The 20,828-nt window shown below is 45.2% G+C and overlaps 1 protein-coding gene across 1 annotated transcript in view; it reads left to right on the forward strand.

Moving 5' to 3' along the window:
- The first annotated feature begins 698 nt into the window (after nt 1–698).
- The window catches only part of FOXO3 (forkhead box O3), a 127,319-nt gene continuing 107,189 nt past the window's right edge, over nt 699–20,828 (forward strand). The window contains exon 1 of the mRNA XM_025381995.1: nt 699–2,246. Coding sequence (XP_025237780.1) covers nt 1,629–2,246 — 618 coding nt within the window. The 5' untranslated portion in view covers nt 699–1,628. The remainder of the gene's footprint in view (nt 2,247–20,828) is intronic.

The raw sequence follows: 20,828 nt of genomic DNA on the forward strand, positions 1-20,828 counted from the left end.
CAGCGGGAGCCCGCCGAATCCCGGCCCACGGCGCGCGCCCGGACACCCACGCCCGCAGCCCCGCGGAGCTGGCCCGCGCAGGCGCGCGCAAGCTCACACACGCGCGCGCCCAACGCGCGCCCGGCCCGCCGCCCAGCCCTCCCCTTGGGCGGGGACCCGCCCGCCCGCCCGCCGTCAGCTTAGGTTGAGGCGCCCTGCGTGTGTCTATAACTTTGTGCTGCTGCTGCGGCCGCCCTGCTCGTGGAAGGGAGGAGGAGGAATGTGGAAGGCGGCGGCGCGCGAGCTGACAGGCGGTTCCTCGGGCGGGCTGCGGCGACGGCCCGAGCGCTCCTCCTTCGCCGAGGTTGCGCGCCCCCTCCTCGCCGTGCCCCGGGCCCGCGCGGGATCGTGCGTCGTCCCGCCGCGTCCCTGAAGGGAAGGAAGCGAGGTAGGCGCCGGAGCCGTGCAGCGGGCGGCCGCCTTCCCGGTGACTCCGGATCTGCTTCCGAGCTGGGCCGGGCGCTTCCCTTTCCCCTCCCCGAGCCGCGGTGTGCGCGCCCCCCTTCTCGCCCGCTAGTGTTTTTAAAGGACTCAAGGGAAGGGGGAAACTGTCAAGATGGCAGCAGCGGGAGCAAGGAGGTGATGAACATGCTGGTCCGGGTTTTCTAGCAGCCCGGGAGACTTGGCGCTTCCCGACCTGTTGGAAGATTTATGTTCCGACTCGCTCCCTCCCCCGGATCCCGACTGGGAAGGGGGCGGAGGGGACGACGTCCGCGAGAATGCAAACCACACAAAATCCCGAAGTGGCCGTCCCTGCCGGGCTCGACCCTCTGCGAACGCCCGCCGGGCTGCTGCTTCCCCTTCTTTCCGTGTTTCCTTTATTTTTTGGAAGTGACAAGGGCCCATCTGCGCCCAGACCCCCGTTCGCCCTCCGGCCCGCGGGCGAAGAGAGGAGAGGGAGCTGCCCGCGCAGTCCCCGGGCTCGGGCCATTCGACCGGGTTGGGGGTGACGGGGGGTCGCGGAGGCGGCTGGGCCGGGAAAGGGGAGAAGAGCCGAAGACAGCACAGACTTGAGCGGCGGCGCCGCGGGAGGCACTAGAGCGGGCCCGAGCGAAACATAAACAAACGCACGCACGCCCGAGCTCGGGCTCTGACCGCCGCTCGGCTGCGCCAGCTCCGGCCGCTGCCCGCTTTAAAGGCGCGGCCGCCCCTCCCCCGGGCGCCCCTCCCCCTTCCCCCCGCCCCGCCGCCTAGCCCGGGAGGGACCTGCGGCTGGGCGGCTGGGGGAGGGGGCTGCCCCGCGCGAGGCCGTCGATTCGCTCGCGGCTCCCCCGCGGCCTGGCCAGGGGGCGGTGTCTGCTGCGCCAGGTTCGCTGGCCGCACGTCTCCAGGTCCGCCTGTTCCTGGGAGGCGGGCGCGGCAAGGCTGGGAGGTAGTGGCGGCGGGCGAGGACTCGCCGAGGACTGCGCTCCGGCCCGGGATAACCAACTCTCCTTCTCTCTCCTCTGGTGCTTCCCCAGGCGGCGGCGGCGGCGGCGGCGGCGGCGCCCGGGAGCCGGAGCCTTCGCGGCGCCCACGTCCCTCCCCCGCCGCACCCCGCCCCGGCGCGAGAGGAGAGCGCGAGCCCCAGCCGCGGGCGGGCGGCGAAGATGGCAGAGGCACCGGCCTCCCCGGCCCCGCTCTCTCCGCTGGAAGTGGAGCTGGACCCGGAGTTCGAGCCCCAGAGCCGTCCGCGCTCCTGTACGTGGCCTCTGCAAAGGCCGGAGCTCCAAGCGAGCCCTGCTAAGCCCTCGGGGGAGACGGCCGCCGACTCCATGATCCCCGAGGAGGAGGACGATGAAGACGACGAGGACGGCGGGGGACGGGCCGGCTCGGCCATGGCGATCGGCGGCGGCGGGAGCGGCACGCTGGGCTCCGGGCTGCTCCTTGAGGACTCGGCCCGGGTGCTGGCACCCGGAGGGCAAGACCCCGGGTCTGGGCCAGCCACCGCGGCGGGCGCTCTGAGTGGGGGTACACAGGCGCTGCTGCACCCTCAGCAGCCGCTGCCACCGCCGCAGCCGGGGGCGGCTGGGGGCTCCGGGCAGCCGAGGAAATGCTCGTCGCGGCGGAACGCCTGGGGAAACCTGTCCTACGCGGACTTGATCACCCGCGCCATCGAAAGCTCCCCGGACAAACGGCTCACTCTGTCCCAGATCTACGAGTGGATGGTGCGTTGCGTGCCCTACTTCAAGGATAAGGGCGACAGCAACAGCTCTGCCGGCTGGAAGGTGCGTACCCACCCCGGGCTGGCGGCAGGACCCGCCGGGCCTCCTGCGCAGCGCGAGACGCGCCTCGGATTCGTCGGAGCGCGCCTGCGGGTTCCAGGGCAAGGGGTTGGCAGGGGCAGCCTTCACTGTGAGGCTTTGGGTGTTCTCTTTGACTCCTGTAGTAGGGGCACCTGGGGACGGCCCGGAGGGGGGAAGGAGGCTTCCAGAGGCCTAGGGCATGGCCAGGTGAGGAGAGGGGGCAGGGGACGCCGGCGAGGGAAGGGCGAACGGACAGGAGTACATTTGCTGGATTCTCAGGACAGCGCCGAGAAGGTAGGTCTGCAGCCAACTTTGGAGTGGAGTTTACCGTAGTGGGGGTCTGATGCGGGCGCTGTAGGTGGAGTCAGAGGTGTGTGTGGGGGGGGTGTTTGGGACGCAGTGTCCAGAGGAGGGGTTGGATGTGTGGTTTCCAGTCTGTCGCAGGAGCATGTTGTGTCGTCACTAGCTGAATGAGAACCTTCGGGTCCAAGTTTCAGCTTGTGGGTGTTAACTCCTACAGGCACATCGATCCCATTAGAAAAAGTAGTGGTTGCAAACCTCTTCCTGGACGGCTTCCTTTCCTTGCCTGTATTGATACCTTTCCTTCTCAGAGATGTCGCTCCAGTAAATCTGCTTCTTACTAGCTGCTTCTGAAATGTTCTGGGGCCTCGAACCGGCCGATCTGGCCACCTCAATCCAGACTGGCTGCACCGTCTGCTCCCGCCGAGGCCTGGACTCTGGCACTGTTTGAGGGAAGGGCTCTGGTGTGGGGACCTGCGCTTCATTCACTCTGGCGATTGGGAGGAGGTTTGGGGGCTTGGCCGGGCCGTAATGGCTTCTACCTGTAAATGAACCCGAAGAGAGACTCTCTACCGTTCCTTATCATCCTGTTGGGGCACGGGACACGTGGTAGGGAGAGAGATGTGGAAAGGCCTATGATGTAATGACTTCCTGCTGTTGGGTATCCAAAGAGATTAACTCCTCTGCCCCTGTTGGGCTGCTGATATCCAGTTGCTTTGCTCTTCCTAGGCACCTCCCTGGCCCCTTTCCCCAAGACAGTAATGTGTCAGTACCAGGCCAAAGAGTACTGTGCAATTGGAGATACACATCTCTTATCAGCTGCTCCTATTTGCAATTTAGCTTAGATTTTTTTTTTTTTTTTTAAATGTGAAAGTAGTTGCTTCCTCCTTCCCCTTCTTCTTGTTTTCCTGGGTTTCAGGAGATATAAAAATAAGAACAGTTTAATCTTAGTGGAGAATTCAATGGAAGCACTGGAGACGAGCCTGTATATGAAAAAGCTAAAGAACCTAATGTAGAGAATGTTTTATTTTGCCTCTAGAAATCTCGTCCAAAGTTAAATACGGCTTGTATCAGAGAGGCTTTGTATTAGATACTTCAAAAGTAAAACACATGTGCTTTGATATTAATCCACAAATCTGTCTCATTTCTTTTAACAAATGCTAACATTATGAGTCTTATATTTGGTCTAATTTAATTGCTTTATAAAAGAATGCCAGTTGTATGATATGAGAGTTCTTTACAGAAAGGATGAAAGATAATTCCATTTGAAAAGAGCACTAGTGTGACATCTTTTAAAACTGGGTTTCCAAGTGGATGGGAATGGTTAATCTCACTGTATAGTATCAGGAAGGGGTTAGCAGACAGGATCTGAGAACATGGATTTGGGGGTTCGAAATATTTTTCAGATTTCTCTCACTTGAAATTTAGTCTTGCATGTTTGAATTTGGTGAGGAGAATATGTTAGTGAAAAGTTAGTTAACTTTTAACTTAGTTAAAAAGTTAATGTAGGAAGAGGTTTTCACCTTTCCTGTGATTTTTAAGGTTACAAAAATTTAATTTCATAAATAATATTTCTTGTTATTGTGTTTATAGTTAAAGATAAGTTTAATGAATTTTATTTTGTGGGGGAAGATTTACATGAGAAAATGATATTACCAAAAGTAGGCATGAATTGAGATTGGGCTAGTTACATTTTCATATAGTTTGTAGGACTTGCAATACAGATTTTGGGCCTAGTCATAAACTTTATGATTTTATGTCATAACCATTTTTTTGCCTCATGGTTTCTTTTACCCTTCTCTGCTGTCTCGTTTTTCTTCAACTAAAATCTTAAAAATACTGTAAATTGAAATTTTCAAGGCTTAATATGCTTAATACAGGGCACACATTTTATGATTCTTTTTACCTTAAAATTTTTTACCAATACATTTCTGAGTGTCACATGGCAACTAATCCTTGACGGCTAAAGGGATATAATTTTGTTAGAGTTTTTATAAGATCTTCAAAAGATGCAGCCATGCAGGAACTTTCAAATCTTTGATGATGGAGAAGGCCCTTTGAAACTGGGGCTGGTTTCATATTCTGATTATGACTAATAGGCAACCTTTTTTTTTTGTACTTGTGGTTTAGTGGAAGAAGAGGGAAAAGGGAGAGAGGTCAGGAGCTAATTGTGACCCATTTCCATGTGTCCAAGTTTAGGAGTTGATTCTTGTCATGATTAGTCATTTTGGAAGCATGCATGTGCATTTAAACCACACTACTTTCATTCTGAGTAATGTAAGAGGATTTTTAACTTCCAAAAATGTGTAGAATTCAGGTTAACATCTCCTAGTCATATGTGCATAAGGGGCACGCAGGTCTTTACTTCTTTTGAGGCTATTTGGGCCATTGCATTATGAGACCTTATAACCAAAATTGTTACCCTAACATCATAACATGAAATAATTAGAAAAAGAGGACTTGGAGATCAGAATCTAAACCAGTGGTTCTCAGCCCTGGTTGCATGTTTGAATTACCTGGGAACTTCTGAAAAATACAAATACCTAGAGAATTTGATTTAATTTGGGTTGTGTGTGGCTTAGCATTGAAGGTTTTGTGTTTTGTGGTCTTTTTTTTTTTTTAAGTTTCTTAGGTGATTCTAATGTATAGTTAGGATGAAGTTTCCTGATCTAGTTCAGCCCTCTTATTTTACTGGTGAAGAACCTGATTTTTGGAAAAGCTGATGACTTTCTTAAGATCACACAGCTAGTTAGTAGAGAGGTAATTAGTAGCCACAGTTCTAGAGGTTTTTGTTCTCCATTTTCTTCTTTAAATTGATCTTTTTTTAAAGGTCATTTTCTAGGTAATGGATAGTCTTACATAAGTAGAGGTTGCTTTCCTGAAAGGCATATTTGCCTCTCAATCTAAAAACATCTTGCTTATTATTTCAGCATCAAAAGGATGCGCAAATGTAGATGGAGGCTGAGTGAGTGTATCATGTTTGCATAACTGTCCAGTGCCTGTCAGTAGGGGTACTTAGGAACTATGAAGTGATAAAAGAGGTGAGAAGGATAGCATTTTAACAAAAAGAGGAAGCCCTTGGTTTACTTACATTTGTCAGATACTGTGTCAGGGAGAAGGATGATGGCTATCTCATAGGTTCCCTTACCTCGGGCATTAAAGTAGAAATGAATAATCAGATGTGGTTAAGAGGGGAAAAGGTTACATTTCCTTTAATTCAGATTAAGCTTGCACTGCACCCATAATTGAACAAGTGAATTCTCTCAGTTCCTCTTGTCTTGGGGAGATCTCTAAGGACTCCAGGGCTTACCTGGTAAGGCCCATCTATCACTTATTTCGTTATACACACCACACATCTGCTTTTCCCATGGGTCAGGACGTAATCAAATTAGGCAGACTTGAGTTTCTGTAGTGGTTCCCATAATTTCACCAATGTGGGGGATACTGTGTTAACATTTCGGCTGCTGCTGCTGCAGAGGATAGTTCTTCAAGAGTCCGAGTCTTCTTTCATGTAAGAATGTGTATTGTTAAGGCTTCTTGCCAAGATAAAAAGATGAGGGCTGTCCTGTCACATAATGCTTATTTATGTCCTCACCGTTTCTGTTCTTTAGATTAATACATCTAGTTCCTTTTCAACACACTGTATTAGGAAAAATGTTATTTTAACTGCAACTCTGTTTAAATTTTTTTTTAATTTGAAAATGACTAAGTCATAACAATTCCACATTGGCTCATAATTTTGACCTCAGTCACCTTTTGGAGTAACTCACCAAAAGGCCAGTTATGATGGTGTGTGAAGAATCTGTCTGCTTGGCCCGTGTTGCCAATATGTTGTTTTGTAATTTCCTTTGGCAATAGTGTCTTCGTCAGTGATTCTCAACTAATATACTTCCTCTTTCTACAGCCCCAGTACACTAGAGGGACTGTTTTTCCTCTTTTTCAAAGCTGTGTCATTGACCTCTGAAGTGAAGAAATTGGCCCTTTTAGACTTTGATCTGTGAGTCCCATATAACAGAGACTCTTTAAAAAAGAAGCTAAGTGTGTGTTTTGATGTGTTTATCTCCTTCTTAGAAAATGAAATGAAACTACAGCAGACTTATTTTTGGGAGATTTTAGGAGGGTTCTATTTTAAGAAAATGACACCATACAAGAACATCTTGTAGTTAAACTTTTTAGTACTCTGCTTGTGAATCTTACTTAAAACCTGCAAGATATTTTTATTTGGAAAATTAACGAAGAGGCCTTGTCTCACTAATAAGTCATTTAATTTGGTCTGGCAAAAGTTTACCATCCATTCAGAGATCTTCGTGAAAATGCAAAGATAAGGCTGTTTAGGCTTGAGCCCAGGAGTTCAAGACCAGCCTGGGCACATAGCAAAACCCCGTCTTAATTTTTTTTTTTTTAAAGACTGTTTAGGCCTGTGCATTCTGGCAGGTTGCCCCACTTACCCAGAGCTGGTGCATCAGATTCCAGATTCCAGATTCCCAGGGCTGGAGAAAATATGGAATTTATTTTGTTTGTATACCCACTTATTTTGCCTGTGGGGACAGACTTGACCCTGTTCTCAACTCCTCATTTTTCTTCTTTTCCTGCATCACAAGTTGAGGGGTCCTGAAAAGCCACTTTACCTTTTTGGTGCTATAAAAGGAGCTGTGGATCATAAATGCAAAGATGAGTTGATATCAGTGGATGTTACAGCTGGTATACAGTAAGTGAATGAAAGATTGGAAAGAGAAAACCCTTTTTACTCATTTGCATCACATCTCATTTCATGTATTCAACAAATGTTTATCAAAGGCATGCTGCCTGCAGAGCATTCTGCCAGGACCTAGGGATGTAGTGGTAGCACAAGGCAGATAAAGTTCCAGTTCGCTCACAGGAGTTCATATTCTGAGGGAGGAGACAGAAAATAAGCTATAGCATATCTGTGCTTTGTGAACTTGTCATTGCTGCCTATTCCCGTTGCCTTTTTTTTTTTTTACATCTGTATTTCTGCTTTCTCTAGTACTCCAACTCTGCTAAGAAGTTGCTGGCAAATGGCAAATTTGATGTCCAACATGGCTTGGAGCTGGCCTTTAACTCTCTGCAGATCATTTTGAGCTTGCTTTGGAGATGCACAGCCACCGTACCATGGTTCCTGTGGATTGGGTCTGTTTGGGAGAAGCTTTGGTTTTCCAAGCTCCACCTGGATTAGATAGAGCATGTTTTGGCCCTGGACTGATCTGGGATCCCCAGTTCTGTCTCCCAGGGCCTGATGTAGATTTGGCCTTCCTCTGGAGTGGATGTGGAGCCTTGATGCCACTGACTCATTTGTATTACTTGTTGCCTAAAACTCAGAATTAAAAGAGATCTTAAAGACCATCTAACTACCTGATTTTGCAGGTGAGAAACATGCTAGGAATATGTGAATGACTGGGTTCAGGGTTCCACAGCTAGTAGGGGTGGAGTAACGGTGTGTCCAGTCGGTGCAGTGGTTCATGCCTATAATTTTAACACTTTGGGAGGCCAAGGCAGGAGGATTGCCTGAGGCCAGGAGTTTGAGACCAGCCTGGACAACAAAGTTAGACCTTGTCTCTACCAGGGAAGAAAAAAAAAAATAGGCCAGGTGCGGTGGCTCACACCTATAAACCCAGCACTTTGGGAGGCCCAGGCGGGTGGATCACCTGAGGTCAGGAGTTCGAGAGCAGCCTTACCAACATGGTGAAACCCTGTTTCTACTAAAAATACAAAAAATTAGCTGGGCATGGTAGTGCATGCCTGTAATCTCAGCTACTCGGGAGGCTGACGCAGGAGAATTGCTTGAACCCAGGAGGTGGAGGTTGCAGTGAGCCAAGATTGTGCTGTTGTACTCCAGCCTGGGCAACAAGAGCGAACTTCCGTCCCCAAAAAAAAAAAAAAAAAAAAATTAGGTCTGTTGTGGTGGTGCATGCCTGTAGTCCCAGCTACTTGAGAGGCTGAGGCAGGAGAATCCCTTAATCCCAGGAGCTTGAGATTGCGGTGAGCATGACTGTACCACTCCACTCCAGCGTGGGTGACAGAGTGAGACCCTCTCTCTCTTTTTTTTTTAAAGTGTGTGTTTGTACCACTGTACTGTAGTGTCTGCTGCCTACCATTGTGGTTTCACAGCTGTTCATCTTAGTGCTGTTTGCCTCAAGTTCTGCAAGCTCATACTTCACTTGCTGTCTTCTGCTGCTTCTCCCCTCTTCTAGGCTGGCTCGCACTGGAGTCACTGTGTTTCTCTTTTTGTGTTCACCATCAGCACTCTCAGCTTACTATGTTAAATGCCTTTTCTCTCAACGCCACCTCACCCTGCCCACCTCATGGCTGCTACCTGTTTATTTTGTCATTTTCCTGTGACTCTTGAATATTTTTAAGCACGTTGTAAGGGTCTTGAAATTAGGGAATGTATCTGCCAGACAAATAAGTGTTTCTAATATCTGGAGCTGCTTTTTGGATCGTATAATCAACCCATATGAATAGCCTTAGTTCTGGAGCTGTGACTTTGAGAGGGGCTGATTTGACTCACGAGTGAGCTGGTGTCATGAGTGGAGTCTTTTGGATACTTGCAGCTCTGAAGGTGGCATCAGCCTTAGACCTCCTAGCATCGATGTTGATGTGATGTGGTGTAAATGTGAGATGATGCTGTGCTATCTGGGGTTTCTTGCAGCGCCTTGTTACCCAATGCCTAAGTCCCTGAAAACTCTGTAACTGTCCATCGGTACCTACCACAGAAACTGAAGGAAGAGTGATCTTGGGATGACCTTGCGTTAAGAGAAAAAGGAAATGAAGTTTGCCTTCTGTATGTAACCTCGCTATTTGCATTATTAACATGCACGGTCCAGAAAGTCACCATAGAATTGTTTTGCCTCAAGTTAATTTTACCCACTTTTAGGAACAAAGCTGTTATGTAAAACCTTAGTTGTTTGTAATGTTCTGCATTTTGGGGCAGAAGTCCCAAATGTACTTCAAGTTTTCTATCCATGGATTGGGATATAGAAGTCATGTATGAAAGGAGAGGAGATAGCAGGCAGTCTTTGAGATGAACTATTTCAAGGACCAGTCTGCAGTTCTTCCAAGTTAGAGTTCTGAATATGTGGTTAGGCTAGTGATGATGATAGAACACCCCAGTTCTGACTGTATCATGGCCCAGACAGACCCAGTATCTTTCACCATTTTATTCTTGACCAAACAACGTTCATTTCCCAGTATCTTAGTCTCCCCTAAAGGAAAAAGAACTACGTAGCTGGCATCCATAGAGTACTGTCATGTATCACTCTTGGTAAAACGGAAATATATGATTGGAGTGTGTTTCAAGCCAGGCTTTTCTATAGTTCGCTTGTTCCGCTTTTCACTCCTGATTTTTTGAGGTTTTAATCTTGAAACTTTTTCTCTGCAGTGCCTCAGTTACTACTATGGAATAACATCATAAGCGAAGAGGATAACTTCTCTACTGGGCTGTGGTTCTTCTAGTAATTCTGCTACTCCTGTGTCATTGCCTAGGGTGAGGAGGCCAGGTTCTCTTCTGGAGGCTCACCACACCTTGGTGTCCAGATGTGTCCTAGGACTGCAGTGGAGAGGTGAGCACAGAGTAAGGAAAGCATGTGGCCCATGTGTAGGGGGCAAGGCTGCAGCAGAAAGTAAACTCTCCCACAAACAAACAACAGCATACATCAGCTTCCTTCTGCAGTGAACCTGTAGTAAACCCAACAGAGATGTGTTTGGTAGTTTTCAGTATGTGTTTGAGAATTTGAAAACCATTGGGGGGTGGGGTGGGGTGGAAGAATCCACATCATAGTTTCCCTTGTTTTTTTTTGTGTGTGTGTGTGTGTGTGGTTTTTTTTTTTTTTTTTTTTGAGATGGAGTCTCGCTCTGTGGCCCAGGCTGGAGTGCGGTGGTGCCATCTCGGCTCACTGCAAGCTCCGCCTCCTGGGTTCACGCCATTCTCCTGCCTCAGCCTCCCGAGTAGCTGGGACTACAGGTGCGCACCACACACCCAGCTAATTTTTTGTATTTTTAGTAGAGATGGGGTTTCACCATGTTAGCCAGGTTGGTCTCAATCTCCTGACCTCATGATCCGACCTCTCGGCCTCCCAAAGTGCTGGGATTACAGGCATGAGCTACCGCGCCTGGCTCCCTTGTGTATTTTTATTTTTAATTTTTTATTTGAGACAAGGCTTTGCTCTGTCACCTAGGCTGGAGTGCGGTGGCACAATCATAGCTCTCCACAGCTTCAAACTCCTGTCTCTCTGTGGCGAGCTATGATTCTCCTGCCTCAGCTGCTCTAGTAGCTGGGACTACTAATGAGCGCCACGACACCCAGCTAATTTTATGCTTTTTTAATAGAGATATGAGGTCTCACTTTGTTGCCAGGTTGGTCTCAAACTCCTGGGCTCAAGCGGTCCTCTTACGTTGACCTGCCAAAGTGCTGGGATTATAAACGCGAGCCCCTGCAACCAGCCTTCCTTGTATTTTAGATGTTTAGTGAAGTTAATTAAGTTAGCCCTTGAAGGTATTGAGGATTTACTTTAAATTCAGAGCCAGCAGAGGGAGTACACAAGTCTTTAAGCTGATCTCAATTATTTTTTTCTCCACACAGCTAAAATAATACCTTGATTATTTTTTAAAGAACTCTGATATATAGTGTTTCCATGTAAGTTTATTGTCATCATTAGAAAAGGAAAATTTAGGAGAAGGAGTGTGGAGATTAAAAACTTAAAGCAAGTGTTTTAAAGGAAACCTTGGTCTTCTAAGACCTATGATTTACTTCCCACTCCTAGATTATTAAATGAGAGTACTTTTAACTGAAAAAATATCCTCCCCTGCCTTTCCTCTTTTTGCTACTCAATTCCTGATACTACATATTCATTTATACCTAAGACCAGATATTTACAGAGTAGTCAAGTGTCTGGATCGGTGGGATGTTCTGTGTTTTAGTGCTATTTTGATTGGGACTTTTGATGTTTTCCAAGGCTTCACAGTTGTTCATGGGTGAGAGAAATGTATGTGTTTACATTTCTCTCAGGTAAGAGAGAAAAGTAAGGTAAAAAGTAAGAACAACATTATTTCCAGTTCAAAAATGAATAGTCATGGAGCTACAGACTACTAGAACTTTGAACTTTTTGTTATTCTATAATGCTATAATTTGTCACCTCCCACCACTATGCCCCATATTTTGGTGGTGGGGGTTTATTTTTGACATGGCAGTTGGAGTGGGTTGAATAGAGTTCCTCTAAAATTCATGTCTTCCTGGAACTTCAGAATGGTGACCTTATTGGGAAATAGGATCTTTCCTGAATTAGTTAAATTAAAGCAAAGTCGTATCAGCTTAGGGTGGGTCCTAAATCCAGTGACTGGTGTGTATAAGAAGAGGAGAAAATACGTAGAAACCCAAATAAGGCCGTGGAAAGTTGGAGACAAATATTAGAGTGATGCAATTATAAGCCAAAGAACACCAAGGATTGCCAGGAGCCGCCAGAAGCTGGAAGGGGCACGAAAAGATCCTCCCCTAGTGCCTTACCAGGGAGCATGGCTTTGCCAACACCTTGATTTTGGACTTCTAGCCTCCAGAACTGAGAGGGAGTGAGTTTTTGTTGTTTTAAGCCCTGAAATTCGTGGTAATTTTTTTTATGGCAGTCCTAAGAAAGTAACCTAGGAGCCTAGGGATAGAAGAGTGAGAATGGCAGAGTTGCAGATGGAGAAGAATAAAAAGACCTTATTTAGATTCAAATTAAAGTGTTAATAATCATTCATAGGCGACTTTCTTGTCATCTACATTTCTTCTTTTTTTTTTTTTATCCTGCAGTGAGGACAGAGGGAGGCATGAATTTTCCTTGATTTCCCAGTTAGAGCTACTAGAACATGGCCCTCTTTTGAATTTTGAATAAGGTGTGTCCTTCCCCCTAGTCCCCTTCCTTACTGAATTTCTTTTTCTCTGCCTATTTTGTGAACTGACAGTATGGCTGTGCTTGTTGATTGTGGGCTTGAGGTTTACAGTAAGTCCATGAAGTCTGGCTGAGGGCTTTGGTCTAGAAGAGTCAGTCTTTGAGGGGAGGGGAGGGAAAAGCCAGGGCTCCTCAGTGGAAGAATAGTGTGGAAGAAGAAGCCTCCTTTTGGCCCTGTCAGGGCTTGAGAAGTTGGAGGCATACCATGTTCACTGCTATCAGTGATGGTGGTAAGGCTAATCCAGATCTCTCTGGAGTTCCCTCAGTGTGTCCTATGCTTGGTTCAAGTCTTGCAACGTCTCACACACTTGGTCCTTCAGGCTCGTGTCCCCTGTGTTTATATTTACATCCGAAAAACCAGCTCTTCTATGAAAGCATAGAACATTGAGTGGTTGTCCTCATAGCAGCAGCAGCAGTAGCAGTAGATATCTTGTTAGGTACCCAGTAGGGTTTGGCTTGAAATGTTCAGACATTTAAGAATCAGAATTGTATCTGTTTATTCTCATGTTTTAAAATAATATTTTTGGGGAGGGGTGTCAGGGTTATATTAGAGATACAGTTTGGTTTTTACAATAAAAAGAGGAGTCTACACAAGACATTTCTGGCCTATTTATAATAACAATGACAGTAATAGTAGCTGTGATTTATTGAGCCCTTATTATGTGCCCGTTACTCAACTAAGTTTTTTACATTTAATATTGATCTATAAGATAGGCATTTAAATGTAAACCCCAGTTTATTTATTTATTTATTTTTTAAATTATTTTTTATTATTATACTTTAAGTTCTAGGGTACATGTGCATAACGTGCAGGTTTGTTACATATGTATACTTGTGCCATGTTGCTGTGCTGCACCCATAAACTCGTCAGCACCCATCAACTCGTCATTTACATCAGGTGTAACTCCCAATGCCATCCCTCCCCTCTCCCCCCTCCCCATGATAGGCCCCGGTGTGTGATGTTCCCCTTCCCGAGTCCAAGTGATCTCATTGGTAAACCCCAGTTTAAAGACAAGGAAATGATTCAGAGAGGTGAAAGTAACTTACCTGGGATCCAAACCCAGGGCTCTCTGACTTGGGAGCGTTTGCCTTTTCTAGTATACTTTCCTGTCTCCTGGAGTGTGGGTGGGACTTTGGGTGGGGTCCAACAAGAAATTAAAGAGCTGTTGGCCAGGCGTGGTGGCTCATGCCTGTAATCCCAGCACTTTGGGAGGCCAAGGCGGGCGGATCATGAGATCAGGAGATCGAGACCATCCTGGCTAACACAGTGAAACCCCATCTCTACTAAAAATACAAAAAAAATTAGCCGGGCATGGTGTGGTGGCGGGTGCCTGTAGTCCCAGCTACTCAGGAGGCTGAGGCAGGAGAATGGCGTGAACCCGAGAGGCGGAGCTTGCAGTGAGCTGAGATTGCGCCACTGCACTCTAGTCTGGGCAACAGAACAAGACTCCATCTCATAAATAAATAAAATAAAAAATAAAGAGGTGCCATTTTAAAAGTTTCTACTCTATGCCGCATTCTTTACCTCTATCCCCAGGAATCCTCACCTTAATCCTTCTGAGTCTGTGCTGAATGCTCATCTTCAGAGTCGTGCTCACTCTGAATAACAATACCTCTCTGTGTGCTGGTGGGAAGTGGACTAAGCTCTGTGATTTAGGCTCCTTCCATTGATTTTTGCATGAGCTAAGTAACTTTTAAGAATTAGCACGTACCTGCCTGGGTCTTTAATGGGAGAGTAGGAATGGCTTGAGAATTCTGTTAGAAACCTGTTGGTTTGGTGATTCTCCATTTCTCTTTGGTCACTGCCAGGTGTGACCATGGTTTACTATGGGTCAGATGCACAGTGTATTATTTAGAACAATAGAGTGATGCATGGTCAGTAGAAATCTTTTGGGATGGGACCTTATCGCAGAAATTTCTGTGTTGGTACAGTAGGATATCTGTGCTTTTATAGGCTTCAAACAGGTGGATGAATGCAGGCAGCAACATCAAGAAAAGCAGATCTCAGGAAAAAAACACATTTACAAGGAGTTATTGGCAGTTTTGGTGCCAAATCAGAAATAATAATGAAAGATATTAAAAATATTTTGTGAGGTGGTCATCTCTTTGCAGTGCAGTTACTGACAGGTTTAAAGGCAGGCTGCCAAGACAGAAACGTAAAATGTTGCATGATGCGAGTTGCTGGCCAGGTTAGTGTTTATCTCTACTGAAGAACCTACTGCTTTTGTCTTCAAGGTAAGAATATGTATGAAGAAGACCTAAAATGGTGGTTTTAATTGGCCACAGGAAGGCAGTGCCATAAGATAAAATGTAGCTAACAGAATGCTGATTATCCCATATTATTTTGTGTATGTTGGAAAAAAATTACAGAACTCTCAGTTTCGTAGTAAAGAGAGGTAAGTAGTGGTGTCTGGATAATGTCCAGAGGATAGACTGAAACTCTGTGATAAACGCGAGCAGGCGGAATGGTGGTGCTACCTGATAACTGAGTATAACAGCATGCAGGGGAGTGTGCGGCTGGAGGCAGCTGCAATAGAAGGTGGCAGTGCCACTGTGGACTTTTAAAGGGGCAACTCTGGGTACAAGCCTGAAGTGTAAGGAGGGCATAAAATTATATACAATTGAGCTTATCTCCTTGAAAACTGGTTCTTTCTTTTTGCTACGTTAAAAAGATCAAGTAGATAGTTAAGTCATTAATTCAGGTAATTCCAACCACAAAACTACTCTTTTCCTGAAGTGTCCTAATCATTGATTTTTAAAAATGATATTTCTTTCATCATAAATTATCTGCATAATTGCTTTGGTTCCATATTTCATATTAAGCTTGGGCTGAGTGATGTTTAAATCCTCCTGCTCACCTTCCTCCATTTTCTTCCTATTTTATTTTACTTAATACCTAAAAAAAAAAAAAAAAACCTCGATGTAGATTAATTTTCTTTGTGATGGTTTCATAGAGTAAAACACTTTCCCTAGATCTCTTCATTCGAACTTTTCCTGTTGATAAATCACTGGGAAAAAAACCAAAAAACTAATTTAAAAGCGTTGCGATGGGTCTTCCAGAGTTTTTACCTTACACATAGCTGTTCTAGGGCTTCCCGCCAACATTTATTTCCAAACCAAGGACTTGTTAATCTCTTCCTTCATACTTTTGCGTCTGAGTCCGCATTGGGTACGGGTTTTTGTTGTCTTTATTTTTGCAGTAGAAAACTTCAGTTGGTAGGATGAAAAGGAACAAATCTTTATTCACTTTCAGTATAGTTCCATTAACAGTATTAATGTGCCGTGTATGAATATACCTGTCATGCAGATTGAGGCCTGCAGACTAATAACATTTTGGGCAAGATAATTTTAAGTCAAAATTGAAGCTCTGAACCCAAACAGTCTTTCAAATTTCTTTAAAATAATATCACTTAGATGAGGTGCATCATTTATGTAACCCTGAGAAGCCTGGAATTGACTTATGAAAATGTCATAGACCTGATTATTTTAAAGTAATCTTCGAGCTGATACTGTTGTGAGCATGTTTGCTTCAGAACACATGGAGTCTTAAGCTCATGAGAGATAATTTCCTAGGTGAACTAGTATAGCGTTTCTTCAAATTAGTGGCCTCGATCAGCCCTTCTCTCTCCAAGCCTGTCCAATAAGGATAAATTTACAGCCTTCTTTTTAAATACACGCATGTCCTCTGCTGAACTGAATTATCTAAATCAGTCCTATTTAGTCTTCTCCCCTTCCAAGAAAGATCCTTATTTTAGACTGAAAGACTAAGAGATTTGGGCCATATTTTAGGTTTTATCATACTTATCCTTCATGTCATTTGTTAAGGTCAAGTTCGCATTTGACTGTGGACATCATTTAGTAGGTGTTCCTTGGGAAGAGGCTTATTGAGAAGTTTATTCCAATAATCTCATAAAATCAGTGAATGCTTTCAGTTAATTTATCAGCAACTGGTGCTCAATAAGCAAGGTACCATGTGTTAAATTAGGAAAGGTAACTGGTGCTGCTAGTGAAAACTGTGTCTTCTAAGTCAGCTTTAAAATAAATTGTGTACCAGATGAATGTTTCAATCAAAAATTACAATTCTTGTTTTTAAGATGCAGCTTTATGCACATCTAAGTTTTCTCATCAGCCAAAAAAACAAAAAATTTAAATGAATGAGTCTGTTTAGCTTATAATGCAGTGGAAATACATCTGGATTTTTATCTCTGGGCGCCCAGTGTTTGCCCTGTTGATGTGAGCAGAGATGATTTTCAGCTGACATCTTTGTTGCCTGCCCAGAGAGTCCCTGCTCTTTCCATTGACTGAGTTCTTCTAGCTAGTTTCTTTTGTGTTCATTGTTCTGCCTTAAACAGGATCATAAAGCTTTCTAAAAAATTTTTTTCAGCTGTTACCTCATGTGTCTGTGCTGGTCAAGGAGGAAGAGAAGAAAATAACTTAGTTTTATCATTGCATCACATGATTTTACAGCTTTGAAAACCCATTTGTCAGTGTGGTTACTGGGAGGATGATTTCAGCTATTGAGTGCTCTGAGAGTTACTTCTTTAATCTCTTCCCTCCTCCTTCCCTGTTTAAAGAACAGTTAATTTTGCTGAGGGAGAAATTTTATTGTTTTTTTGATATATGATTTCAAAGTTGAACCTTTAAATGATTTCTGAAAAGTTAAAAGTTCTTTGCCCCAAGTTCTTAGTAACTCTTCTTAAAAAAAAAATAGTAATAATAGTATACCTTGTTAAGAGGGTTTCCTGGCATGTTCTTTGGACTGGTATCAAGTCTTTGGCACACGAAGGTACTTCCTTGATCATCTAGCCATTTCTGATTTTTGAACCTGAGACAGCCAACATTGGGTTGATCTCTAGATTAGCCTCGCAGAATCTAACAGAGTAACCTCGGTTTCACTTATCCGGGTCACTCCTGGCTGCTGTCCCATTCTTGTCTTTTCCTTTTATATCTACTACACATTGTCTAAAGAGGGCTTATTCCCCTTCTTTTTCCCATCCACCGGTCACCTTACTCCTACATCAGTGGTTTTTCACCCTGGCTGCATTTTAGAATCACCTGAAGAGCTTTCAAAACCACCAGTGCCTAGGTACCATCGTAAGGCAGTTAGGTCAGAATCTCTAGGTATAGGGCCTGGGCATCTTTGTTTTTTAAGCTTCTCACGTGGTGATAATGTATAGCCAGGATTGAATGCCTCTATCTTAGAGAAATTAGATTTTGGCTGTGGAAGTTATCAGCTATTTTAGTATTGACTTTTAGACACATTTCAGCCCTCTTCTCCATAGGAAGCTCCACATGACAAGGAGTGCTATAAAGTTGGGATTAAAGAGTAAGGTTGGCTTCTAAGGGCAAGAGCATTATTATCACTTAACAAACTGTGTTTAACTGGGGTCTCCTCTTCTTTAATATAAGTGCATGTGATGTCTTTCGTTTCCAACTCCTACTCATTTTTCTAGTCTCTACTGGACCCTAGTTAACTTATTTTGAAGTTTTCAGGAATTTTTAAGAAGAGATGGTGCTGTTTTAAGTCATTGCATAAGACTTGAAAACTGAGACATACCAACTTACTATTCCTCTTTTGTGCAACCTAATCTAATATACCAGAAGGTTCCACCATATCCTGATGTTTGAAGGTAATGGTTCTCCAAGTGGTCCCTAGCCCAGCAGTGTCAATATCACATAGGAACTTTCTGGGAATGCAGATTCTCAGGCTTACCCCACACAGACTAAATCAGAAACTCTGTAACAAGCCCTCCAGGCGACTCTGCTGTAAGCTGAGGTTTCAGAACCACCTTTTTAAGTCATTTGCTAAGTCTCTGGAATTATCCTAGTGACGGGAATAAAAAATCTAACATCTAAGGCATCTTGGCTTCAGAATCATGGCAAGAAGGGGGAAAAATATGGTGGTATCTGTTGAACTATAACAAAGCTCTAGCCCCCTGAGTATGCTGGACTTCCCACAGATCTGTGTTGCTCTGTAGCCTTCTGTACGAGGCAAGAATACTCACCTTTCAGGATCACAACAATAAAGGATCCATTCAGGGAACCACATGTTCACCTTAGTGCTTATATTGTGTTCACGGAACTTGTGTTTAGGTTGGATTCATGGTTTTTTTTGTGTGTGTGATCTTTTTCTCTTGTTTGTTTTGGTCTTTTGAGGACATTCCTAGTTTTAAAACCACCATCAGACAGCGGAGTAGTTGTACTGACTCATCCCCAGACAGACATGGGACATGTGAGAGAAAGATAAGATAAAAATGTGCTGGGTGTTATCAGTGTGAGAGGCTCAGTGCAGTGAAGGGGAGAGTGACACGGCTCTCGTGACAAAGTCAGAGGTAAGGCGGGACATTCACCTTGGCTCAGGATCCTAAAAGGCACAGGACCTCTCCCACCACAGGTGGAGTGAGGTGCAGATGCAAACAAGTATTGCTGCTTGTCAGTGTCACTGGACTCTGTAGTGCATTAAGCAGGGCCTCATGATCAGCTAGCTATATCAAACCTAGCTAGTGGCTTTAGGAATGTAAATAGTGCAAAACACAGTGAGTTGGCCAGTTCTGGATGTTCATGTCAGGACCTTTTACCAGCTGCTTCAGAATGTTGCCTGAGATTCATAAACACTAAAACAAAACAAACTCCACTGGGATGACTTTGGATTACTATTCATTCTGCTGTTAGTGGCATTCCTTTTCCTACATGAAGCCATATCCAAGATGATATGGCTTGAGTGCAAAGCCTCCGACGTGCAGTCATCCGGGTTTTCTTCTTGGGGGAGTGGGTAGGGCAGGCCACTCACTTTCCTCAGATTCACCAAGATTCCTGGGAAGGGTCAAGAAGACAGGTTCGGTGTTGGAACAACATCAGAAGGTCCACTTGGAAGGGAAAGTTGCATTGAGGGACTTCTGTCTGGGGTCAGAGTTTGGAGGAAAGTCCAAAATACTGTGCTGTTAACTGTGAGCAGCATTCCAAATTGGACTCCAGGAGAGTGCCAGGGACTTGTATGCGTTGGAAGTCAGATACAGCTGGTGGGCGCTGGAAGTGCTGGGGACAGTAGGAACTCTTCCTGAGCCGTCACCACTCAAACAAGTGAAATGTGGCAACACACGGCAGTTGCTCATCCATTTTGGTTTCCCCAAAGCATGGGCCTCTGCTTGCATGTGCTGGGGGCAAGGAGAGAGGGTATCTTGAAAGGATCTGGCATCAGGATCACTTCTACAGAGGAGGAAGACATCCGGTAGCAGTCCAGGAGTAAAGCCTGCCCAGTAGCAGTCCAGAAGGCTTGTCTCTCAACCCAGAGGAATCCCCAGTCCTTGGCTCCTGTGTCTCAGACGTGGCGATAATGAGGGACATCACCTGCTTGACCCCTCTTTGAACATTTCCTTGAGGCTATAGAGGAGGCCTTTGGTTTAGAGACGGTCGGTGTCCTGACTTCTATGTGCTGCTGAATTGCGGAGTGGTAGTTGAAGTTGGAAAACTTTTAATTCCTCCCTGCCCAAAAGGGGCAAAAAGGACTAAATCTTCCTTCTGTGTTGGTGTGAATGGGTATGATGTGTACAGTCATAACCTTAGATTTATCTATTATTTTCATGGCTATAACTAAAAGCTACTGTTAATTGAACATTTATTAGCAGTGTGCCAGACACTGATGAGCTTTATGCATATTAGCTCTTCTTTTTTTTTTTTTTTTTTTGAGACGGAGTCTTGCTCTGTTGCCCAGGCTGGGGTACAGTGGGGCAATCTTGGCTTACCACAACCTCTGCCTCCGGGGTTTGAGCAATTCACCTGCCTCAGGCTCCCTAGTAGTTGGGATTACAGACACCCACCACCATGCTTGGCTAATTAGTAGAGACGGGGTTTCAGTATGTTGACCAGGCTTGTGTTTACACATTTCAAACTCCTGACCTCATGACCCACCCGCCTTGGCCTCCCAAAGTGCTGGGATTACAGGCGTGAGCTACCGCGCCCAGCCTTAGTTTTTCCTCTTTACTCATGAGGAAACTGAGGTGCAAAATGGCTAAGTGACTTGGCTGAGGCCACATAGTTGGTAAGTGATAGAAATCGGTCTCCTGTATCAATATGTCTCTACTTTGACCAAGGAAACTCCAAAGTCAATTTATCAAGGCTTTAGGGATCTCGATTTTATAATACTGCCTGAGACCTCACTGGGTTGTTCTTTTCTATCATATTTCCCATTTTGGTTTAAAAGAAGAGAAAGGAAAGGAGTTTAGGTGATCCATTAGAATTGAGACAGATGTGTTCTACCTAGCTGTCATTGTTTCAGAACCCATAGAAAGAACAAACTTGAGTGTTAGGTTGTAGACAAGCATTC

Source organism: Theropithecus gelada, chromosome 4 (genome assembly GCF_003255815.1).
Source record: "Theropithecus gelada isolate Dixy chromosome 4, Tgel_1.0, whole genome shotgun sequence".
In the NCBI taxonomy this organism is placed as follows: Eukaryota; Metazoa; Chordata; class Mammalia; order Primates; family Cercopithecidae; genus Theropithecus; species Theropithecus gelada.